At 39.4% G+C, this 19,044-nt stretch overlaps 1 protein-coding gene and 1 long non-coding RNA gene across 3 annotated transcripts in view; one reads left to right on the forward strand and one right to left on the reverse strand.

The window, feature by feature from the left end:
• LOC126175750 (uncharacterized) overlaps positions 1-19,044 on the reverse strand; it is a 443,006-nt gene that overhangs the window by 67,204 nt on the left and 356,758 nt on the right. For both annotated transcript variants that reach the window (XM_049922727.1, XM_049922719.1), the window contains one exon: positions 13,295-13,446. In XM_049922727.1, coding sequence (XP_049778684.1) covers positions 13,295-13,446 — 152 coding nt within the window. The remainder of the gene's footprint in view (positions 1-13,294; positions 13,447-19,044) is intronic.
• Positions 1-19,044, forward strand: part of LOC126175788 (uncharacterized) — a 510,800-nt gene that overhangs the window by 21,143 nt on the left and 470,613 nt on the right. The gene's annotated exons all lie outside the window — the stretch shown is intronic.

Consider the following 19,044-nt stretch of genomic DNA (forward strand, 5'->3'; position numbering starts at 1 on the left):
TTTTCTCCCCTCAAACTCGGGTTATGCATTTTTGTTATCAACCTACTGTACATCCCAATCCAGAACTATATTTAGGTGACCAGCTGCTAGATGTGGTAGTACAGTCTCATTTCTTGGGCTTCATTTTTGATAAAAAGCTGACTTGCCTGTTCCATATTTGCCACTTGAAGACCACATACATGCGGAAGCAAATGCCCTCCACCTCCTGGCCCACACATCATGGAGTGCAGACTGTGCTACTCTTCTCCATCTTTACCATGCTTTGGTCTTGTCCAGACTAGATTATGGTAGTCAGGTTTATGGCTGAGCAGCTCCTTCCACTCTGAAAATACTTGACACTGTTCACCATTGTGGGATGCGTCTCGCGATTCGTGCATTTCGCACTGGTCCCATTGACAGTCTGCTAGCAGAAGCCGGGGTTCCCCCCTCTACAAATATGACTGAGCCAACTCCTGGTTCCCTACGCAGTCTCCATTCGCCGACTCCTTGACCATCCCATATACCCTGTCCTCTTTGCAAACGAGAAATGTCTCCCTCCTGATACCCGCACATGGTTGGGAATGCTGGTTGGAATGCGTCTCAGTTCCCTCTGTCGGGATCTCCATCTCCACTCACTGTAATGCACCCTTTGTATTTCCTTGCACATCCCCCTTGCGTGGTGTCTAGACCACCAAGTAGGACTGGCCTATTCCAGGGTCCTAAGGTCTCTGTCACCCCCATGGTCTTTTGCCATCTTGTATGTTGCAGCATTCCAGGGTGCCACCGTCTTCAACACTGATGGTTCTAAGACAATAAATAAGGTGGAATATGTTTTCACGTCTTCTACTGGCTTAGAACACCATTTATTGCCGGGATCATGTAGTGTGTTAACAGCAGAGCTGCTAGCCATTCACAGGGCCCTCTTTTTCAGTTACTCAGGTCTCCCTCCACAGTGTTTTAGTATGTACCGACGCAGTGAGCAGCCTGCATGCTGTCGACTGATGCTACTCTTGTCACACTTTGGTCTCTGCTATCCATGACCTTCCCTCTGCCCTTGTCTGTGCCACCTGCTCAGTTTTCTTTCTCTGGGTCTCAAGTCATGTGGGCATCCCAGAGAATGAACTGACTGACTGTTTGGCTAGAGAAGCAGATACTTAGACCCCATTCCCTTTCATGATTCCAGCTGTGGATATGCAGATCCACCTCAAATTTCTCTTTGTGCAAAAGTAGAATGACATCTGATATGCTACTGCTCTCAGTAATAAACTCCATACAATCAAGGAGTTTACTGCTGTTTGGCATTCTTCCTTCTGCTCCTCTCAGAAGGAGTCCACTGTCTGCTGTCTACGTGTTGATCATACCAGACCTACTCACTATTTCCTCTTACGTAACACACTGCCCCACAATGTGGTTGTGGAGCCAGACTGATGGTATCCCATATATTGATAGAATGTCTCCTTCTTTTGGCCCTCTGTACTAGTATACTCTTCCAGATTCCCTGTCTTTAATTTGAGCAGACAATTCACCAATTCACGGATGGTTGATCTGGTCCTTGGTTTCCTCCGTGAAAGTGGATTTTATTTTCAGATACAGGGTTTTGCTTTCCTCCTGGAGCAGGGGCAGGGTGGCTGTGGTTGGGTCCTCTCTTCATGTTTTCTCAGTTTGGGACTCATGACCACTTCCCCTTGCAAAGACCACTTTATCCCTCTGTTTTCCCAGTTTTTAGATTTGGGCTAGCCTATTATACACTCTGCTGTATATGTTTTGACTTCGTCATTATTTCATAGTTTGACTCCCCTGACTGGATCTGTCCACTGTTAATGGACCCTGTCTGTTCCACGTTTAACTTTGAAATCACAGGGCTGATGACCTCGCTGTTTAGTCCCATAACTCCACTCATTCGATCTCTTCCATTTCTATAATATTGCCTTCAAGTTCATCTCCCTTGTATAGACCCCCTGTATACCCTTTCCAACTTCCAGCATTCCCTTTGTTGCTTAGGACTGGTTTTTCATGTGAGCTGTCGATATTCATTTAGCTGGTTCTCTTTTCTCCAAAGGCCTCTTCAGCTTTCCCGCAAAATGCTTGCATTTATTCTGTAGCCATTCCTGTGTAGCCATTTTGCACTTCCTGTCAATTTCATTTCGTAGATATTTGTATTTCCTTTTGCCTGCTTCATTTTTATATTTTATCGTTTCATCAGTTAAATTCGATATTTTCTGTATTATCCAAGGATTTCTACTAGGCCTTGTCTTCTTACCTTTAGGATCCTCTGTTGCCTTCACTACTTCATCTCTTAAAACTACCCATTCATCTTCTACTGTATTCCTTTCCCACGTTCCAATCAGCTGTTGCTCAGTGCTCCATTTTTCAACTTATCCAGGTCCCCTCTCCTTAGTTTCGTACCTATTTGCAATTTCTTCAATTTTAATCTACATTTCATAACCAATAAATTGTGGTCAAAGTCCACATATGGCCCTGGAAATGTTGAAAAAACCTTTTTCCGAAATCTCTGTCTTATCATTCCATAATCAGTCTGAAACCTTCCAGTGCCTCCATGTCCCTTCCATGGTATATAACCTTCTTTCGTGATTCTTAAATCAGGTGCTAGATATGATTCAACTATGTTCTGCAAAAAGTTCTAAGGGCATCTTCCTCTTTCATTCCTTTCACCAGTCGATATTCACCTACTATTGTTTCTTGTTTTCCTTTTCTTACTATCGAATTCCAGTCCTGCAAATTAAATTTTCATCTTCCTTAACTGTCACATAATTTCTTTTGTCTAATTGTATATTTCTTCAATCTCTTTATAATCAACTGAGGCAGCTGGCTTATAAACTTGTACTAACTGGTAGGTGTGGGCTTCGTGTCTGTCGTGGCTATAGTGCTGTTGATAGTAGCTTACCCACATTCCTGTTTATTTATTCATCATTAAACCCACTCATTCATTACCTCTATTTTACTATGTATTCATGTCTCTGTGTTCACCTGACAAGAAGTCCTGTTCCTTTTGCCACTGCACTAGTTCCCACAGTAACTAACTTCAACCTGTCCATTTCCCTTTTTTTAATTTTCTGAACAGGCCGTCAGTTAAGGGATCTAACATTCAATGCCCCAATCCATAGAATGCTAGTTTTGTTTCTCCTGATGACAGCATCCTCCTGAGTTGTCCCTGCATTGAGATCCAAATGGCGAACTATTTTACCTCCAGAATGCATGGTGTCCAAAAAAGAATGACCTGATTTTAAATAGAATTATTTATTAGGAAGAAAGGCTTAACACAAACAAATTGCATACTAAGTTACTCAGAAAAGACAGAAGTTTATAAAAATCTATCATAAATGTTCAATATGTCCTCCATTGGCTGCACGGACTGCATCTAGCTGATAGCCGAATTCACCGCAAACTGAGTGTAAGGTGTTTTCTGTCATTGAAGCTATAGCAGCTGATATTCTGGTTTTTAGTTCATCAGTGTCACAAGTTAAGGGAGGAATGTAAACACATTGTTTAACATATCCCCACAGGAAGAAATCACTTGGTCAGGGGACCTAGGGGGCCAAGAGTGTAAAGCCTGGTCTCGCGGTCCTGTACGCCTTATCCAACGTTGAGGCACGTTGGCATTGAGGAAACTGTGCATGTTGTTGTGCCAATGTGGTGGTGCTCCATCTTACTGATAGATAAAATTGTCAGAGTCAAGTTGCGGGAATAACCAGTTCCGTAGCATTGCAAGATATGATTGTCCTGTTACAGTTTCTTCTTCAAAAAAGTAGGGTCCATAAACCTTGCTTTGCGAAACAGCACAAAAAACATTCACTTTTGGTGAATCACGTTCATGTTCAATTGTTTCATGAGGATTTTTGAGCCCCCATATACGCACATTATGACGGTGAACCTTACTGCTAATATGGAAAGTTGCCTCATCGCTGAATATCAACCGCGACATAAAGTGTCATCTTCCATGCCCTCTAGAATAGCATTGATAAAGTCCACTCACTTCACTTTGTCAGTATCTCGAAGAGCTTGTACCAGTTGTAATCGGTATGGTTTAAGGGCTAAACAATGCTGTAACACATGCCACACTGTCGTGCGTGGTAATGCAAGTTCTTGGCTAGCATGACGCATAGACTGGCGGGGTCTCCGCTCAAATGCTCATCGTATTTGTTCCACTGTTTGTTCAGGAAAGTGTGGCCGGCCAGGACTTTCGCCTTTACAGAGGCAACCTGTTTCTTCAAACTGTTTATACCACTGTCGAATGTTCTTTGGTGATGGTGGTTTAGCACAAAATCGAATATGAAACGCCCGCTGAACTGCAATCTCTGATTGAGTACAACTAAATTCAGTAACACAATATGCCTTCTGTTGTGCGGACGCCATATTGCACAAGACTGGCTGCACGCTCCAGGTCAGCACTCATAGCAACATCTAGCGGATTTTTTCTGAAACCTTAGACCATGCCGATTACATCTAGTGCTATTTCAGTTATCTAGTGACATTTGTCTCAAGTTAAAAGCTGGTCATTCTTGTTGGGACACCCTGCATGTTACCCAAGAGGACGCCATCATCATTTAACCATACAGTAGAGCTGCATACTCTCGGGAAAATTCACAGCTGCAGTTTCCCCTTGCTTTCAGCCATTCGCAGTACCAGCACAGAGAGGCCATTTTGGTTGATGTTACGGGGCCAGATCAGTCAATCATCCAGCCTGTAGCCCCTGCAACTACTGAAAATGCTGCTGCCCCTCTTCAGGAGCCACACATTTGTCTGGCCTCTCACTAGATGTCACTCTGTTATGGTTGCACCTAATCTGCATCGCTGACGCACACAAACCACCCCACCAATGACAAGTTTCACCTGTTTAAATACCGCAGAATTACATAATTTCTATGTTTAAGATATTCTGTGTAGACATCTTTACATCAGAGCAGGTGCTGCATGGAGCTACCGACATGAGACAGGCTGCCTAGGAGGGCCTCAGAACCTTGCATTATTAGACATGCTAATGAAGACACAAGATGGTAGTGTACATGATGACGATATCAAAATTCTGTAAAATCTCAATTAGTATGGGCTTAGTATCCATTAATCATTATTGGGCTTAGTATCCATTAATCATTATTATTGAAAGTTATTCTGAAGATAAGATTAAAATAGGAAAATTGATATTTCAGTAGATGTGAATGAAGAATCATTAGAGTGCAACATTGATCATTTAGATACTACTAGTTCAGTGCAGGATACTCCAGTGCATAAAACGCAAACAGTAGAGCAATAATTAATAGAGGCAAATGATAATTTTGACAAGAGTAAAAATTTAGAATGCAGAAATGTTTACAGTATTTAAAAATAAAATGGCTTCACAGTTGGAGAATTAAAAGCTAGTGTGTTGTCCTCTGGTAGTGGAAAAACTACTTGTAATAGAGATTTGATAGATAAGTTGCTATCTGCTGTGACTACTGAGAATCTTCCATCTTCAATTGCTTCTGAAAAGTTACTTTATTATGTTACTGGTGTAGAGGTTGAGGTTGAAACCTCATTACGTAACAGTTATGAAAAGAGTTATTTTACACAAGACTCATGGGTTGATAATTACTTACAATTTTAATATGTAAGATGTGAGATAAATGTAAAATAATAATGATTATGATAATGTTGTATGGCTCAGTGGTCTGGGGTAAGTCTTTCAATTGGAAGCCACTTCAGTGACTTGTGTGTCCTTGAGACAATGGCTCCTGATGCACCCAAGGGGTCACCCATCTAATTGTTAACTGGACACAGTGTTACTTAACTTTGATGATCAGGTGAGAACCAGTGTATCCAATGTGGCAAGGCCATTAGCTACATACAGTTAAATGGTTTATGAAACTTCCTGGCAGATTAAAACTGTATGCTGAACCGGGACTTGAATCCGGGATCTATGCTGTTCATGGGCAAGTGCTCCTTACTTCCAGGAGTGCTGGTCCTGCAGGTTTCCCAGGAGAATTTCTGTGAGGTTTGGAAGGTAAGAGATGAGTGAAGCTGTGAGGGCGGATAGATCATCATGCTCAGATAGCTTGGTTTGATAGAGCACTTGCCTGCGTAAGGATAAAGCCCCAGGTTTGAGCTCCATTCCAGGATACAGTTTTAATCTGCCAGGAAGTTTCATGACAGTGCACACTCCACTGCAGAAGGAATATTCATTCTAGATTATTTGTATTTTAGGCACAAAATGACATGGACATAAAGAAACGTAATTAGGGATGTGCTAAACCCAGTAAAGAAAACGGTGATAATTTAAGCACATGACAAAAAGTGAAAGTATTTACTTCAGTTTATATAATATTTTACATTTAATGATATATCTAGAAACAAAGATGATGAGATTTACCAAACAAAAGCACTGGCAGGTCGATAGACACACCAACAAACACAAATATACACACAAAATTCTAGCTTTCGCAACCAACGGCTGCTTCGTCAGGAAAGAGGGAAGGAGAGGGAAAGACAAAAGGTCGTGGGTTTTAAGGGAGAGGGTAAGGAGTCATTCCAATCCCGGGAGCGGAAAGATTTACCTTAGGGGGGAAAAAAGGACAGGTATACACTCGCGCGCACACACACACATATCCATCCGCATATACACAGACACAAGCAGACAGTTTTTAGATATATTTTTCCCATGTGGAATGTTTCCCTCTATTATATTTACATTTAATGATTACTAGAAAGCCTTTGCGATCTTGTGATTATGAACCAAATTGTTCCTTGGCCTCGTGGCTGGGGAAGAATGGCATACATCCCCACTGACCTCATACATCATGTTATGCACACATATACTGACAACAAATAATACTGGATGTGATACAGATATACAGATATACTGATTACAGATATTACAGGATGTGACATTGAATTACAAACAATAAACGGTCTAGAAAGTGACACAAATATCATGGATTGTTAACAAGGGACCCTATGCTCAGTTCCAAAACTTGGAGTATTGAAGTATCTCAAGGATATTTACTCTATGGTTGGTCACTTGGGAGAATAAATGTTTGACAAGGGTACAATTTAAGAAGATATTTTTGCAAAAGTTTTGCATATAACCACATTTATTTTCTTCTATTAACTGTAGGGAATTGCTAAACAAAGAAACTTTTGGCCAAAAAGCCTTCTTCTGAAATAGAACTCTCTCTCTCTTTCTCTCTCTCTCTCTCTCTCTCTCTCTCTCTCTCACAATGACCGCTGAGACCTGACTGTGAGCAACAGCGCTTGATGAGAAAAGCAGTCTGGTGTCGGGGATAAGGAGGAGGCTGGTACGGGGATTGGGAGGGGTAGCAGGATAGGGGTGGGGGACAGTGAAGTGCTGCTTGAGGGAGCATACAGGGACTTGGAGGGGCGAGGCTAAGGCAGCTAAGTGCAGATGAAAAGTTAGACACAGTGGTTGGAGGGAGCAGAAAAGGAGAAAGTAACAAGACTGTGGGTGCATTAGTGGAATACAAGGTTGTGTAGTGCTGGAGTGGGAACAGGCAAGGAGATAGGTGGGCAAAGGGCGGTGACTACCAAAGATTGAGGCCAGGCAGGTTACAGAAACATAGGATCCACTGCAGGAAAAGTTCCCACCTGCCCAATTCAGAAAAGCTGGTGTTGGTAGGAAGGATCCAGATGGTGCAGGCTATGAAGCAGTCATTGAAGTGAAGAACCTTTTGTAGGGCAGCAAGCTCAGCAACCCGGTGGTCCAACTGTTTCTTGGCTACAGTTTGTCAGTGGCCATTCATGCAGACAGACAGCTTGTTGGTTGTAATGCTCACAAAGAGTGCAGCACAGTGGTTGCAGCTTAGCTTGTAGATCAAGTGACTGCTTGCACAGGTAGCCATGCCTTTGGTGAAATAGGTGATGCTAGTGAGCAGACAGGAGTAGGTGGTGGTGGTGGTGGTGGTGGTGGTGGGAGGAGGATGTATGGGACAGATCGTGTATCTAGGTTTGCTACAGGAATATGAGCCATGACACAAGGGGTTGGAAGCAGGTGTGGAGTAGGGATGAATGAGGATATTGTGTAGGTTTGGCGGGCAGCAGAATACCACTGTGGGAGGTGTGAGAAGGATAGTGGGTAGGACATTTCTCAATTCAGGGCATGACAAGAGGTAGTTGAAACCCTCGTGGAGAATGTGATTCAGCTGTTCCAGTGATGGATGGTACTGAGTCACAAGGGAAATGCTCCTGTGTGGCCATATGATGGGATGTTGGAGGGTTGTGGATGACTGGTGAAGTGAGGCACAGGAGATCTGTTTCTGTACAAGGTTGGGAGGGCAATTTCAGTCTGTGAAGGCCTTAGTGACTTCCTTGGTATGTTTTGAGAGAGACTGCCTGTCACTACAGATGCAATGGTCATGGGTGGCCAATCAGTATGGAAGGAACTTCTTCATTTGGAATGGGTGGCACTGTCAAAGTGGAAGTATTGCTGGTAGTTCATAGGTTTTATATGGACAGAGGTCAGCATCTAGGAAGGTGGCTTGTTGCGTTGAGGAGGGCCAGGTGAAGCGAATGGGGGAGAAGGTTGAGATTCTGGAGGAATGTGGATCAGTGAATTTGAACCAGGTGAGGGGTTGGGATGCTGGGTGGTTAGGAAAATATCTCTACATGGCCCATGAATAGGTTGGTATAGGATGGTGCCCATTGCCATACCACGGATTAGTTTGTATGTGATGCCTTCAAAGTTGAAGTAACTGTGGATGGGGATATAGTCGGTCATGGTGACCAGGATTTGCAATCCATTAGGCATTTGGAAAGGTAGTTTCAGTAGTGTGGTTAAAGGAACAGGATCTGTGGAGGGTCAGTGGAGGAAATGGTTGGTATCTTTTATATAAGAGGATAAGTTGTGGGTAATAGGCTGAAAGGTGTTGGTCTATGAGAGTAGATATTCTCTCAGTAGGGCACAATAACCAGCCACAATGGGGTGTCCTGGGTGGATAGCTCTATGGAGTTGTAGTTGGACAAATCTGATAGCTGGAGGAGTCCTTCTGTCAGGTAATCCTTATGGTTAAACAACAGTGGAGAAGCCTTTGTCAGCAGTTAGGATTAGAAGGTCAGGATAGTTTGTAGGTGGATGATTGTGGTTTTTTCTGCTGATGTCAGGTTAGCTTGCATGTTGACGGATTTGGGAAATGATGCTGAGGCAAGGTTCAAGGTTAAGAAATTCTGGAAAGTTACCAGAGGGCGAACTTAGGAAGTGGGGGTGGATCACGTTTGGATGGAGGGGAGAACTGAGTCAGGCAGTATTCAACATTGATTTTGTGTTGAGTCTGATCAGATTATTTTGCCTAAAAGTTTAAATGTTGCACCTATCAGAAACTCAACACCTCCTCTATATGCTGGGTAGCAATCTGTCCTCATATTATTGAAGCTACTGTTCTAATTAATTTTTGTGTTAATCAAATTACAAGTTCTGAACTAAAGTTACTAGAATTTAATTTTGTTAATTTTTATAACAGGATTTTGTAAATGACAAAATCTGGTAATGGTTTGTATTGTTTTTTACATGCTGTAATTGTGACTGGTGTGGGTTTTGTGCAGGAGGATTGTGCACTGAATGATGATATGTTTAGATTGATACAGTTTCCTAAGAGTGATTAATTTAGCTATAATTTAGTTGAATAATACCAAACAAGGGTAAAATATTCTTCACGAAAGGGTAAGAAGAGTGATGGTGGATTGTATAGGAGTTGGTGCTTAAGTTCATAGCTTTCTCTATAAGTTTAATAGCACGGCAAATAGACATAACAAAGACTTTAATCAACAGTAATATATTCTTCTTCACTATTTACAAGTTTGTCAACAGGGCAGTAAGTTTCTCATTCTGCAACCAGAAATAATGTGGTTATGAGGCAAAGAGCTCGTCAAGTCATGTCCGGAGTGCATTTTCATCTGGAGGTTGTTCGACAGAGTGTGGAAAATCAAAAATCTGAAGGTGCAAAATCAAGTGAATAAGATGGGTGCAGAATTACTTCCCAATTGAACTCGTTTAGAATCTTTTGTCAGTTTATCAGGATGCGAGTGGGCACCAGTCACCAGTAACAATACATGATAGGAATGATTGGTGGTGTTCATGAGCCAACTGATGATGAGCAAGCAGAGATGCACATATGGTCATCCACTAATTATTTGTGATTTCGGCTTATAGAATGTGGTATCCATATACCCGATTTTTTAACATTCCCCATTGCATGCAGATATTGCATTATGGTGGAATGCTAACAGTTCATCACATTTGCCAGTTCTCAGGTTCACTGACATGGATCATTGTGGAGTAATGATCTTTATCAAAGCCTAGTGGTCTTCCAGAATGTGGAGAGCTATTAATGTCAAAACGAAACTCCATAAAATTAGAAAACCATTTTTTGGTGTGCTCTGTCCAATGGCATTATCCCCAAACATGGTGCAAATGTTTCTGACTACCTCCACTGCTGTCACCCATCTGTTGAACTTAAATGGAAGAACATGTTGGTAATTTTCTCCACTTGGCATTCCATTTTCTAGTGTCCATAGCTCCACTCACTAGTTCCAAATGACAAAATGGCAATAGCAACAGTGAAATATGAATAAAAACTGGCAATCGATAAATAAAGCTATAGCAGCTGGAAAACCAATATGGAAAACAGAAACACTGTGAAGTTATGCATCAATCTACTGTAAATGGACTCTGATAAGGTCATTATAAGGCCAGTAGAATCTGGTGTTGAAATAAACGAAAGATTGTAATAAGTCATGTGTGACAGTAAAGAACTGATTCCATTAATTAATACAGCTGACTACATTAAAGTCCACATGGTTATTTGACTTTGAAGGAAATAATAATAATAATAATAATAATAATAATAATAATACAAAAAATGTATGTGCTTGTGATCTAATGCATAAGCAAGTAGCTTTCTAAAGTAAAACCAAGAATGGTAGAAGTATTTTGAATAGAATACTAAATAATAAATGAGAAGGAAAGGCAAATATGACTTGTGTTCAATTATATATTGTATATTAAAAAAAAGATCCTTACTGGTAAGCTTCATATTGGAATTAAAGAACTTAGAAAATAGAAATGTGTGCTTATTTATGGGGGGTGGTGTTCGTGAGGATACAGAAGTTTTGCTGAAATAAATTCAAGACTTTTCTGGTAAGCATTTGAAGTGCAAGTTTTCAGAAAATAAAATCATTCAGTTCTCAAAATGAAAAAATAAACACAGCATCCTATGATTATGACATCAATGAGTCAGCTGCAATTGGTCAAATTGTACAGGTGTGTAGTTTTCAAGGATATGAAATGGAGTGATCACATAGGTTCAGTTGTGGGTAAGACAGGTAGCAGACACTGGTTCATTGTCAGGATACTGGGAAAATGGAGTTGGTGTATGATGGAGACTGCTTACAATCCCTTGCATTTCCCATCTACTCGTGTTGGACCCATACCAGATAGAAGTATCAGGGGCTACTGAATGTATACAAAGAAGGAAGGCAGAAATAGTCACAGGTTTGCTTAACTTGTGAGAGAGCATCACAGAAACATTGAAAAACCTGAATTGATAGACTCTTGAGGAGACACCAGTTATCCTGCGAAAGCCTACTTATGAAGTTTCTAGAAATGTTCTTCAGCTCTGTTCATGTTGCTCCCACGTGGATTGTGAAGACAACAGATTATAGACTAATTACAGCATGCACAGAGGCATTTAAGCTATCCTTTTCACGTGCTCTGCATGTGATTTGGGCAGGAAGAAACCCCCCACATGTGACACTTAGCTAAGTGCCCTCTGCCATGCACTTCACAGTGATTTGCATAGTTTGTGAGTAGATGTAGATCTAGAATGTTTTGCAAGTCCTAAAATATGTCATATAAGTCTTCTCACTCTAGTTTGACAGGAACTATGAAATTTGTGTCTGCATATGAAAGAATATTTGTACCAGAGAGTGATGTATTGAAATTATATAAATTAGTTCAAGTAAGATCAGTGTGATTACACAAGTGTTTACTTTTTCATTGTGTTCATAATGACTTCACCTTGTGTTAGAAATTTATTAGCCTTTAGTGTGCTGTTATTACTCTATTGTTTGCTATTTGTGTGTCAGTATATTGTATCTGACAGGCTGCAGTCATTGATTGCATTGATATCTATCATGAATGTAAACTATTTCATGACAACAATGCAATTAATGCAACTGCCTGACTTAGTTAACCTTCTGCGGGAGGTTGACTGGACCACTTGCTTCTATGCAACTATGTTACATTTTGTTCTCTACTTTTGTTAACATTTAAATTTGGACCTTAAAATTTTTCAGCCATTCATTACTTTACACTCAGTACAATGATGTGTTGAATATTTATCTGTAATGAAAAGTGCAATTGCAAAAAATAAAAAAGCAAAAACTGGGCCAGTTAACTTAATTTGATCCTACACCATTTTTAGCAGCAACTACAGAAATATTTGAGGCAATGAGAACTATAAGGGCCTTAAGCACACTGTCATTGATTTTGAGATTGTAGCATATGTGTATGCTCGTGACATCCTATCATCTTTATCTGCATCCCACATTGTATGTATGACATTATCAAAAAACTCTCTCCTCAGTTTCTCATGTATTCATTACCTTATTGACTGAAAGCACAAAGCACATTTTTGTTGGTCTGTGCTGCTCCCTTGCTATCCAGGGTGACAATATAATGTCTACATCATGTACATAGTAGTAACGCTTCATAATCAGAGGTGTATTGGTCATTTTATTTGAACTTAAAGCCACAGAATGTTCTTAATAAAAATTATGTTAATGAGGATCATAAAGTTTTGGAATAGATCATCATCATGTGTGTGATGCATTTAGTATCAGTTCTTTATGTTCTGATTCTAGTTTCACATCAATAACAAACTTTACAACTCTCAAAAGTTACTATTGTCACTAGCCTATACATGGAAATTTTGTGAATTAACATTAATAATAAATATAGTTTTAAATGTTAATTAATATTTCATAACATAAAGTGGTCATTAGTTTTTCATTGGAAGTATAAGATACTGAGATTTGGTTTAGAAACTATTGAAACCTATGAGACAGGCGGTTTTGTCTGTTAATTTGATTTTCACAAATATTTATTTTTCTCAAAACTTTGTTTGTTTGCTTTGGGCACTTACGGTCCTCACTGCCTCATATTTAGACTTTTAGGTTTAATATTACAATCTTTATGTAATGTCGCTTCTATTCGCATTAGCTGTCAGCAGAATTAAACTTTAGTTCTTAGCAACATGTTGATTTAAACCTTTCCTCTTATATCTTTGTGCAAAGACATTTATGAAGCACTTACCTTCTGTTTCTATTGGCGGAGAGAACAGATTGGGATGAGAAACTTTGTAGAAAACTGGATTGTCAGTAGGCCTTTGTTTCCCTGGCTTTGGGTACACTGTAGGGCTACCTTTGTTCTCCAAAACTGCATCTGCTGCCACAAAAGGTATAATTCTGCAAATGGAAGTTGCATTTCTTTCTTTATATATTACTCCTAAGCTTACTATCTTTTTTATTATAATTTTTGAAAATGTATCAGAATTCGATTGTATTATTCTATTAACAATACTTCACTTGTCTTAGGGTTAGGGTAAAGACAGATACAACATGATTAACACATTGCATATTTCTTGATTTGTTCTGAGTATGTCAGTTAGTATTGAAAGTAATACTTCTTTCTGCAATGATGTACAGTTCTAACATTGGATGAAACAACCATTTCTTCTAATGTTGAATTATTCCTTTGTATCTTGAAAATATGCAACTTTAGTGTCATTGTATTAAATTAATTCCATTTTGTCTACAATAGCCAAATAAATTCATGATCAAACATATTGAAAATGAGTAACTGCTTTGAAATATTTTGGCAGATTGAAAGTGTGTGCCAGATTGGGACATGAACAAGGGACCTTCACCTTTTGCGGTACTGGCAAAGTAAAGCTGTGAGGATGGCTTGTGAGTCATGCTTGGACAGCTCAGTTGGTAGAGCACTTGCACAGTCATAGTCTGGCACACAGTTTGAATCTGCCAGGAAGCTTCACATCAGTGCACATTCTGCTGCAGAGTGACAAATTAATTCTGGAAGTTACTGCTTAGTCTTCATTAATTAAAACCTATAGAAACTTCGATTCAGATCCTGCACTGTACTACAAAATTAGTTACATTTTCTACAGTTGTTCATCAGTTGATTGGTGGTAGTAAAGGAAAAGCATTTGCCTTTGTGCACAATGTTCTGTTCAGACTTCTAAGGTATACAAACTGGAATGAAAGTCTCAAAAACTTTCTCTCACATTCAGACAAGTTTTAGTAATGTTGAGGCACAAGTGCCACTTCATCAACAAATTATTATTTTTTTGTGGGTTTTGGAATTGTAATGTGATATATGGAAATCTTTAAAATATATCATTATATGTGTACGTGGTAGAGGAGGCAAATACAGATGCATGTGCATCCATGAATGAACACACATTGTCTATGATTCCCATATAAAATGTGTCTCAGTAATGAAGATGATAATGAAACCTGAAAGTCACCAAAATTACATAATAATAGCGAATGAAGATGCATTGCAGTAGATTTTGAGCTTATTTGTGCTTGTTGGGATGTAATAGGAGGAAACATAAGTGACAATGAAAGTTAGTTATCCTGAAGGCATGGTCAGATAACTGATGAGTAAAGCCATTATTTGCAAAAATGTGTGTTCCTGTACTGATTCAGATTTTGATTAGCTGTGACATATTCATTTCCAAAATATTTTTGTGTGTGACAGTGTCTCATATCCTCTCTCTTCCTTTGTACTTGCACACTGTATCTTGCACATTATTTTGTGAATGAAATGGAACCACTTTGCCAATATAATACTGTAATGAAATGAAGTAATTTGTAAATGTGAGTCTTCCAAGGCTCTCCTGTCTGTCAGTCTGTCATAAAATGTTCATTAAATTCATAATTTTGCTTCCTTTTCTTTTGTATGTACAGAAATCACCCACTTTTTATAAAGATTTGCTACCTGAATTTTCTTATGTCGTCTCATTGTGATGTGTCCTGTCATTTCTTCTACATCTACATTGACAGCTATGTATACACTCTGCAAGCCACCTTATGATTTGTGGCAGAGGGTACTTTGTGTACCACTGTCTTTTGATATTTTCTGCTCCTGTCATTAATGGCTCACAGGAAGAATGATTATTGGTAAGCCTTCTCTAATCTTGCCTTCATGGTCTTGCTGCAAAATACACATAGGAGAAAGCAATATACACTCTCAGAATTTTGGTAGTAAACTACATTGTGATGCACACCTCTGTCACAGTGTGTGCCATTTTAGTTCATAAGCATCTCCATGACACACTTTCATGTTTACAAAATAAAACTGTGATGAAACATGCTGCCCATCTTTAGATCTCCTCTGTGCCACTTAACAATCCTTCCTGATAAGAATTGCAGGCTGAGGAAAAATACTCAAGCTCCCTGCTTCATGGGTGCACTACACATCCTGAGGATACATCAATTGAGTCTCAGGACATCATGTGTCTTTCATCATTACATTTTGAAATGCTCCATACATACACTTCCAGATATTAAATGGATTTAATTGCTGCCAATGACAGTTTGTCGTTCATGTAATCGACAGGTCTTTCCACCTATTTAAGTGCAACATGTTACACGTGTTTATGTAATTTCTGCATCACATGTAAATCCTCTGCAAGTCTTGTTTTATTTTGCCACAATTTTCTAATGTTGCAAGTTCTGTGTATACAACAGCATAATTTGTGAATAGTCTTGTGGAGCTTCCTATATTATCAATTGGATTATTTGTATATTTTATGAATAATAATGATCATATAACAATTCCTTGGGGTATTTCCAAAGTTCCTTTTACATTTTGGCAAATGATGGCACACAAAGAGGAGAGTATTTTCCCGTGTGTTTATTATGCAAAACTTCATTATCTACCGTGTTATTCCACTAACTATAGACTTTTCTGATGAATGAATGTAATTTTTAAGGGCAATTGCTAACTGGTGAAATGAGGAATGCTGTGGAACAACATAAGTGAAGTCATTAAACATTTATTTTGTTCTGAGGATGTGCTTTTTCATAAGATACTGACCTTAATTTTCGTCAGTTTCTCACTTAATAAACTGCATCTGCACAACATTTTAGTGAGGTGAGACTGTAAACTCTGCTGAGTTTTGGCAAAAGAAGCACATTTTATCATGGCAACAAGAGTAATGTGTAAGTTTGACTCAAAATTCCCCACTCGTGACACTACTCCAAAAATTACAAATGGTTGACATACCAGGTAAAAATAAATTGCGTTTTCGACATAATTCTTATTAGATGCTAACCAAAGAGGAGGTGACAGACCTTTTTCAATGGTCACTATGCAAGTGTAGGTGTGAAGGGGCCCTGCTTAATATTTACAAAAAATGTGAGTGCAGCTTCTGTTTGGAATGGCACTTCTCCTCCAGTGCTCGGCATTTCCCCTATAGTGTCTGCCAGCAGCCCCCACCACTATCATTCTCCCCATGCGTGCCCTGTCATCTGTGCATCTACCAGCCATGGTATTCTGCCTGCACTATATCTGCTAGCTTCTAAGTTCCATGAACAAACATACACTGTTTGTGAAATCCATGTGCATTTATGTCCCCAGAAAGGTCATAATACAGAAGCATAAAACATGTTCCAAAATTCTGCAACGGAGTGACATCTCTGATATAGTTGTGTTTGTTTATTTGATGACCTTTATTAAAATTGGGAATGGCTGATGCATTTTTCCAATCACATGGACTGCTTTACTTCCTCCAACAAACTATGGTAGACGGCTGTTAGAAGAGGTGCAGTTTATTTTCAATTTCTGTGTAGAAACATATACATAGTGGAAAAAAGAAATGTACATAAAATTTTAGTGTTCAGAGGAGATAAGAAGAAACACTTTTTTCATGCGAGAAAAATGTCGCATTGTTTCCCCACTGGGTGTCGCTTAAGGTTTTGAAGCTAATGATGTTCAGAGACACTATTCAGACTGCTGCAAGATGAGTATTATTTTTGAGATTTTGCCTCACTACAAAGGATTTATTTTTATCCAGGAAGATGAAGCATCCTGTGCAGGAGACAATGATAGACACTCCAGAAGAGCTGATGGCCTGTTTTGCTAACCTGTAGTCATTATTTATGAAACATCTGATTGTCTTGAGCATGTTATGGTCCAAATTACAAATGATGGCAGTTGATGCAGGTTGAGGCAAGGATTGGGACTGCATTGTTGCTAGTTGCAAGCAACAGTTGCAGTACGGGCATATACGTGCCTTGTGCTGGAAGAAAGTGTATATCCTACAAATTATATCTCTCATTTGCGTATGTAGAATTTGTTGCTTACCAGCACCACCAACAATGATAAGTGACAAATTCAGAAAATAACTTGGTACAGTCACATTTAATTCTCACATTGGCTAAGACATTCACAACAGAGTGCTCAGAACACTACTGAATGCTCAGTGCACAGAACAAACCTAAACTTAATCACAGTTGTTTGTGACTCCAGCTGTAGACAAGCATAAGCACGCAGATTTCAGTTGTGCATGAATGTAAATTAACAACATTTTTAGCAACATCTTTAAAATAATATTCATTACTAGGGCAGTTTGAACACCAACTCCAAACATTATTAGTGTCAAATCCTTCAAGGCCCCATATTGGGGAAACGGTGCATCTGTCATATTTGTCATATAAAGGAAGGTTTTCTTTATCTCCTCTAAAATTTTGCATACATAGGCAAAAAGGAATACAAACGTCTCAAAAATGAGATAAACAGGAAGTGCAAAATGGCTAAGCAGGGATGGCTAGAGGATGTAGAGGCTTATCTCACCAGGGGTAAGATAGATACTGCCTACAGGAAAATTAAAGAGACCTTTGGAGAAAAGAGAGCCACTTGTATGAATATCAAGAGCTCAGATGGAAACCCAGTTCTAAGCAAATAAGGGAAAGCAGAAAGGTGGAAGGAGTATATAGAGGGTGATGTTCTTGAGGACAATATTATGGAAAAGGAAGAGGATGTAGATGAACATGATATGGGAGATACGATACTGCGTGAAGAGTATGACAGAGCACTGAAAGACCTGAGTCGAAACAAGGCCCCGGGAGTAGACAACATTTCATTAGAACTACTGACGGCCTTGGGAGAGCCAGTCCTGACAAAACTCTACCATCTGGTGAGCGAGATGTATGAGACAGGCAAAAATACCCTCAGACTTCAAGACGAATATAATAATTCCAGTCCCAAAGAAAGCAGGTGTCGACAGATGTGAAAATTACCGAACTATCAATTTAATAAGTCACAGGTGCAAAATACTAACGCAAATTCTTTAGAGAGGAAGGGAAAAACTGGTAGAAGCTGACGTCGGGGAAGATCAGTTTGGATTCCGTAGAAATGTTGTGACAGGTGAGTCAATACTGACCTTAGGACTTACCTTAGAAGAAAGATTAAGGAAAGGGAAGCAGTGGTTGGGAAGGGAGTGAGACAGGGTTTTAGCCTCTCCCCAATGTTATTCAATCTGTATATTGAGCAAGCAGTAAAGGGAACAAAAGAAAAATTCGGAGTAGGTATTAAAATCCATGGAGAAGAAATAAAAACTTTGAGGTTCACTGATGACATTGTAATTCTGTCAGAGACAGCAAAGGACTTGGAAGAGCAGTTGAACGGAATGGACAATGTCATGAAAGGAGGGTATAAGATGAACATCAACAAAAGCAAAACGAGGATAATGGAATGTAGTCGAATTAAATCAGGTGATGCTGAGGGAATTAGATTAGGAAATCAGACACTTAAAGTAGTAAAGGATTTTTGCTATTTGGGGAGCAAAGTAACTGATGATGGTCGAAGTAGAGAGGATATAAAATGTAGACTGGCAATGGCAAGGAAAGCGTTTCTGAAGAAGAGAATTTTGTTGACATCGAGTATAGATTTAAGTATCAGGAAATTGTTTCTGGAAGTATTTGTATGGAGCGTAGCCATGTATGGAAGTGAAACATGGACGATAAATAGTTTGGACA

The sequence above is a fragment of the Schistocerca cancellata genome, chromosome 1 (genome assembly GCF_023864275.1).
Source record: "Schistocerca cancellata isolate TAMUIC-IGC-003103 chromosome 1, iqSchCanc2.1, whole genome shotgun sequence".
In the NCBI taxonomy this organism is placed as follows: domain Eukaryota; kingdom Metazoa; phylum Arthropoda; class Insecta; order Orthoptera; family Acrididae; genus Schistocerca; species Schistocerca cancellata.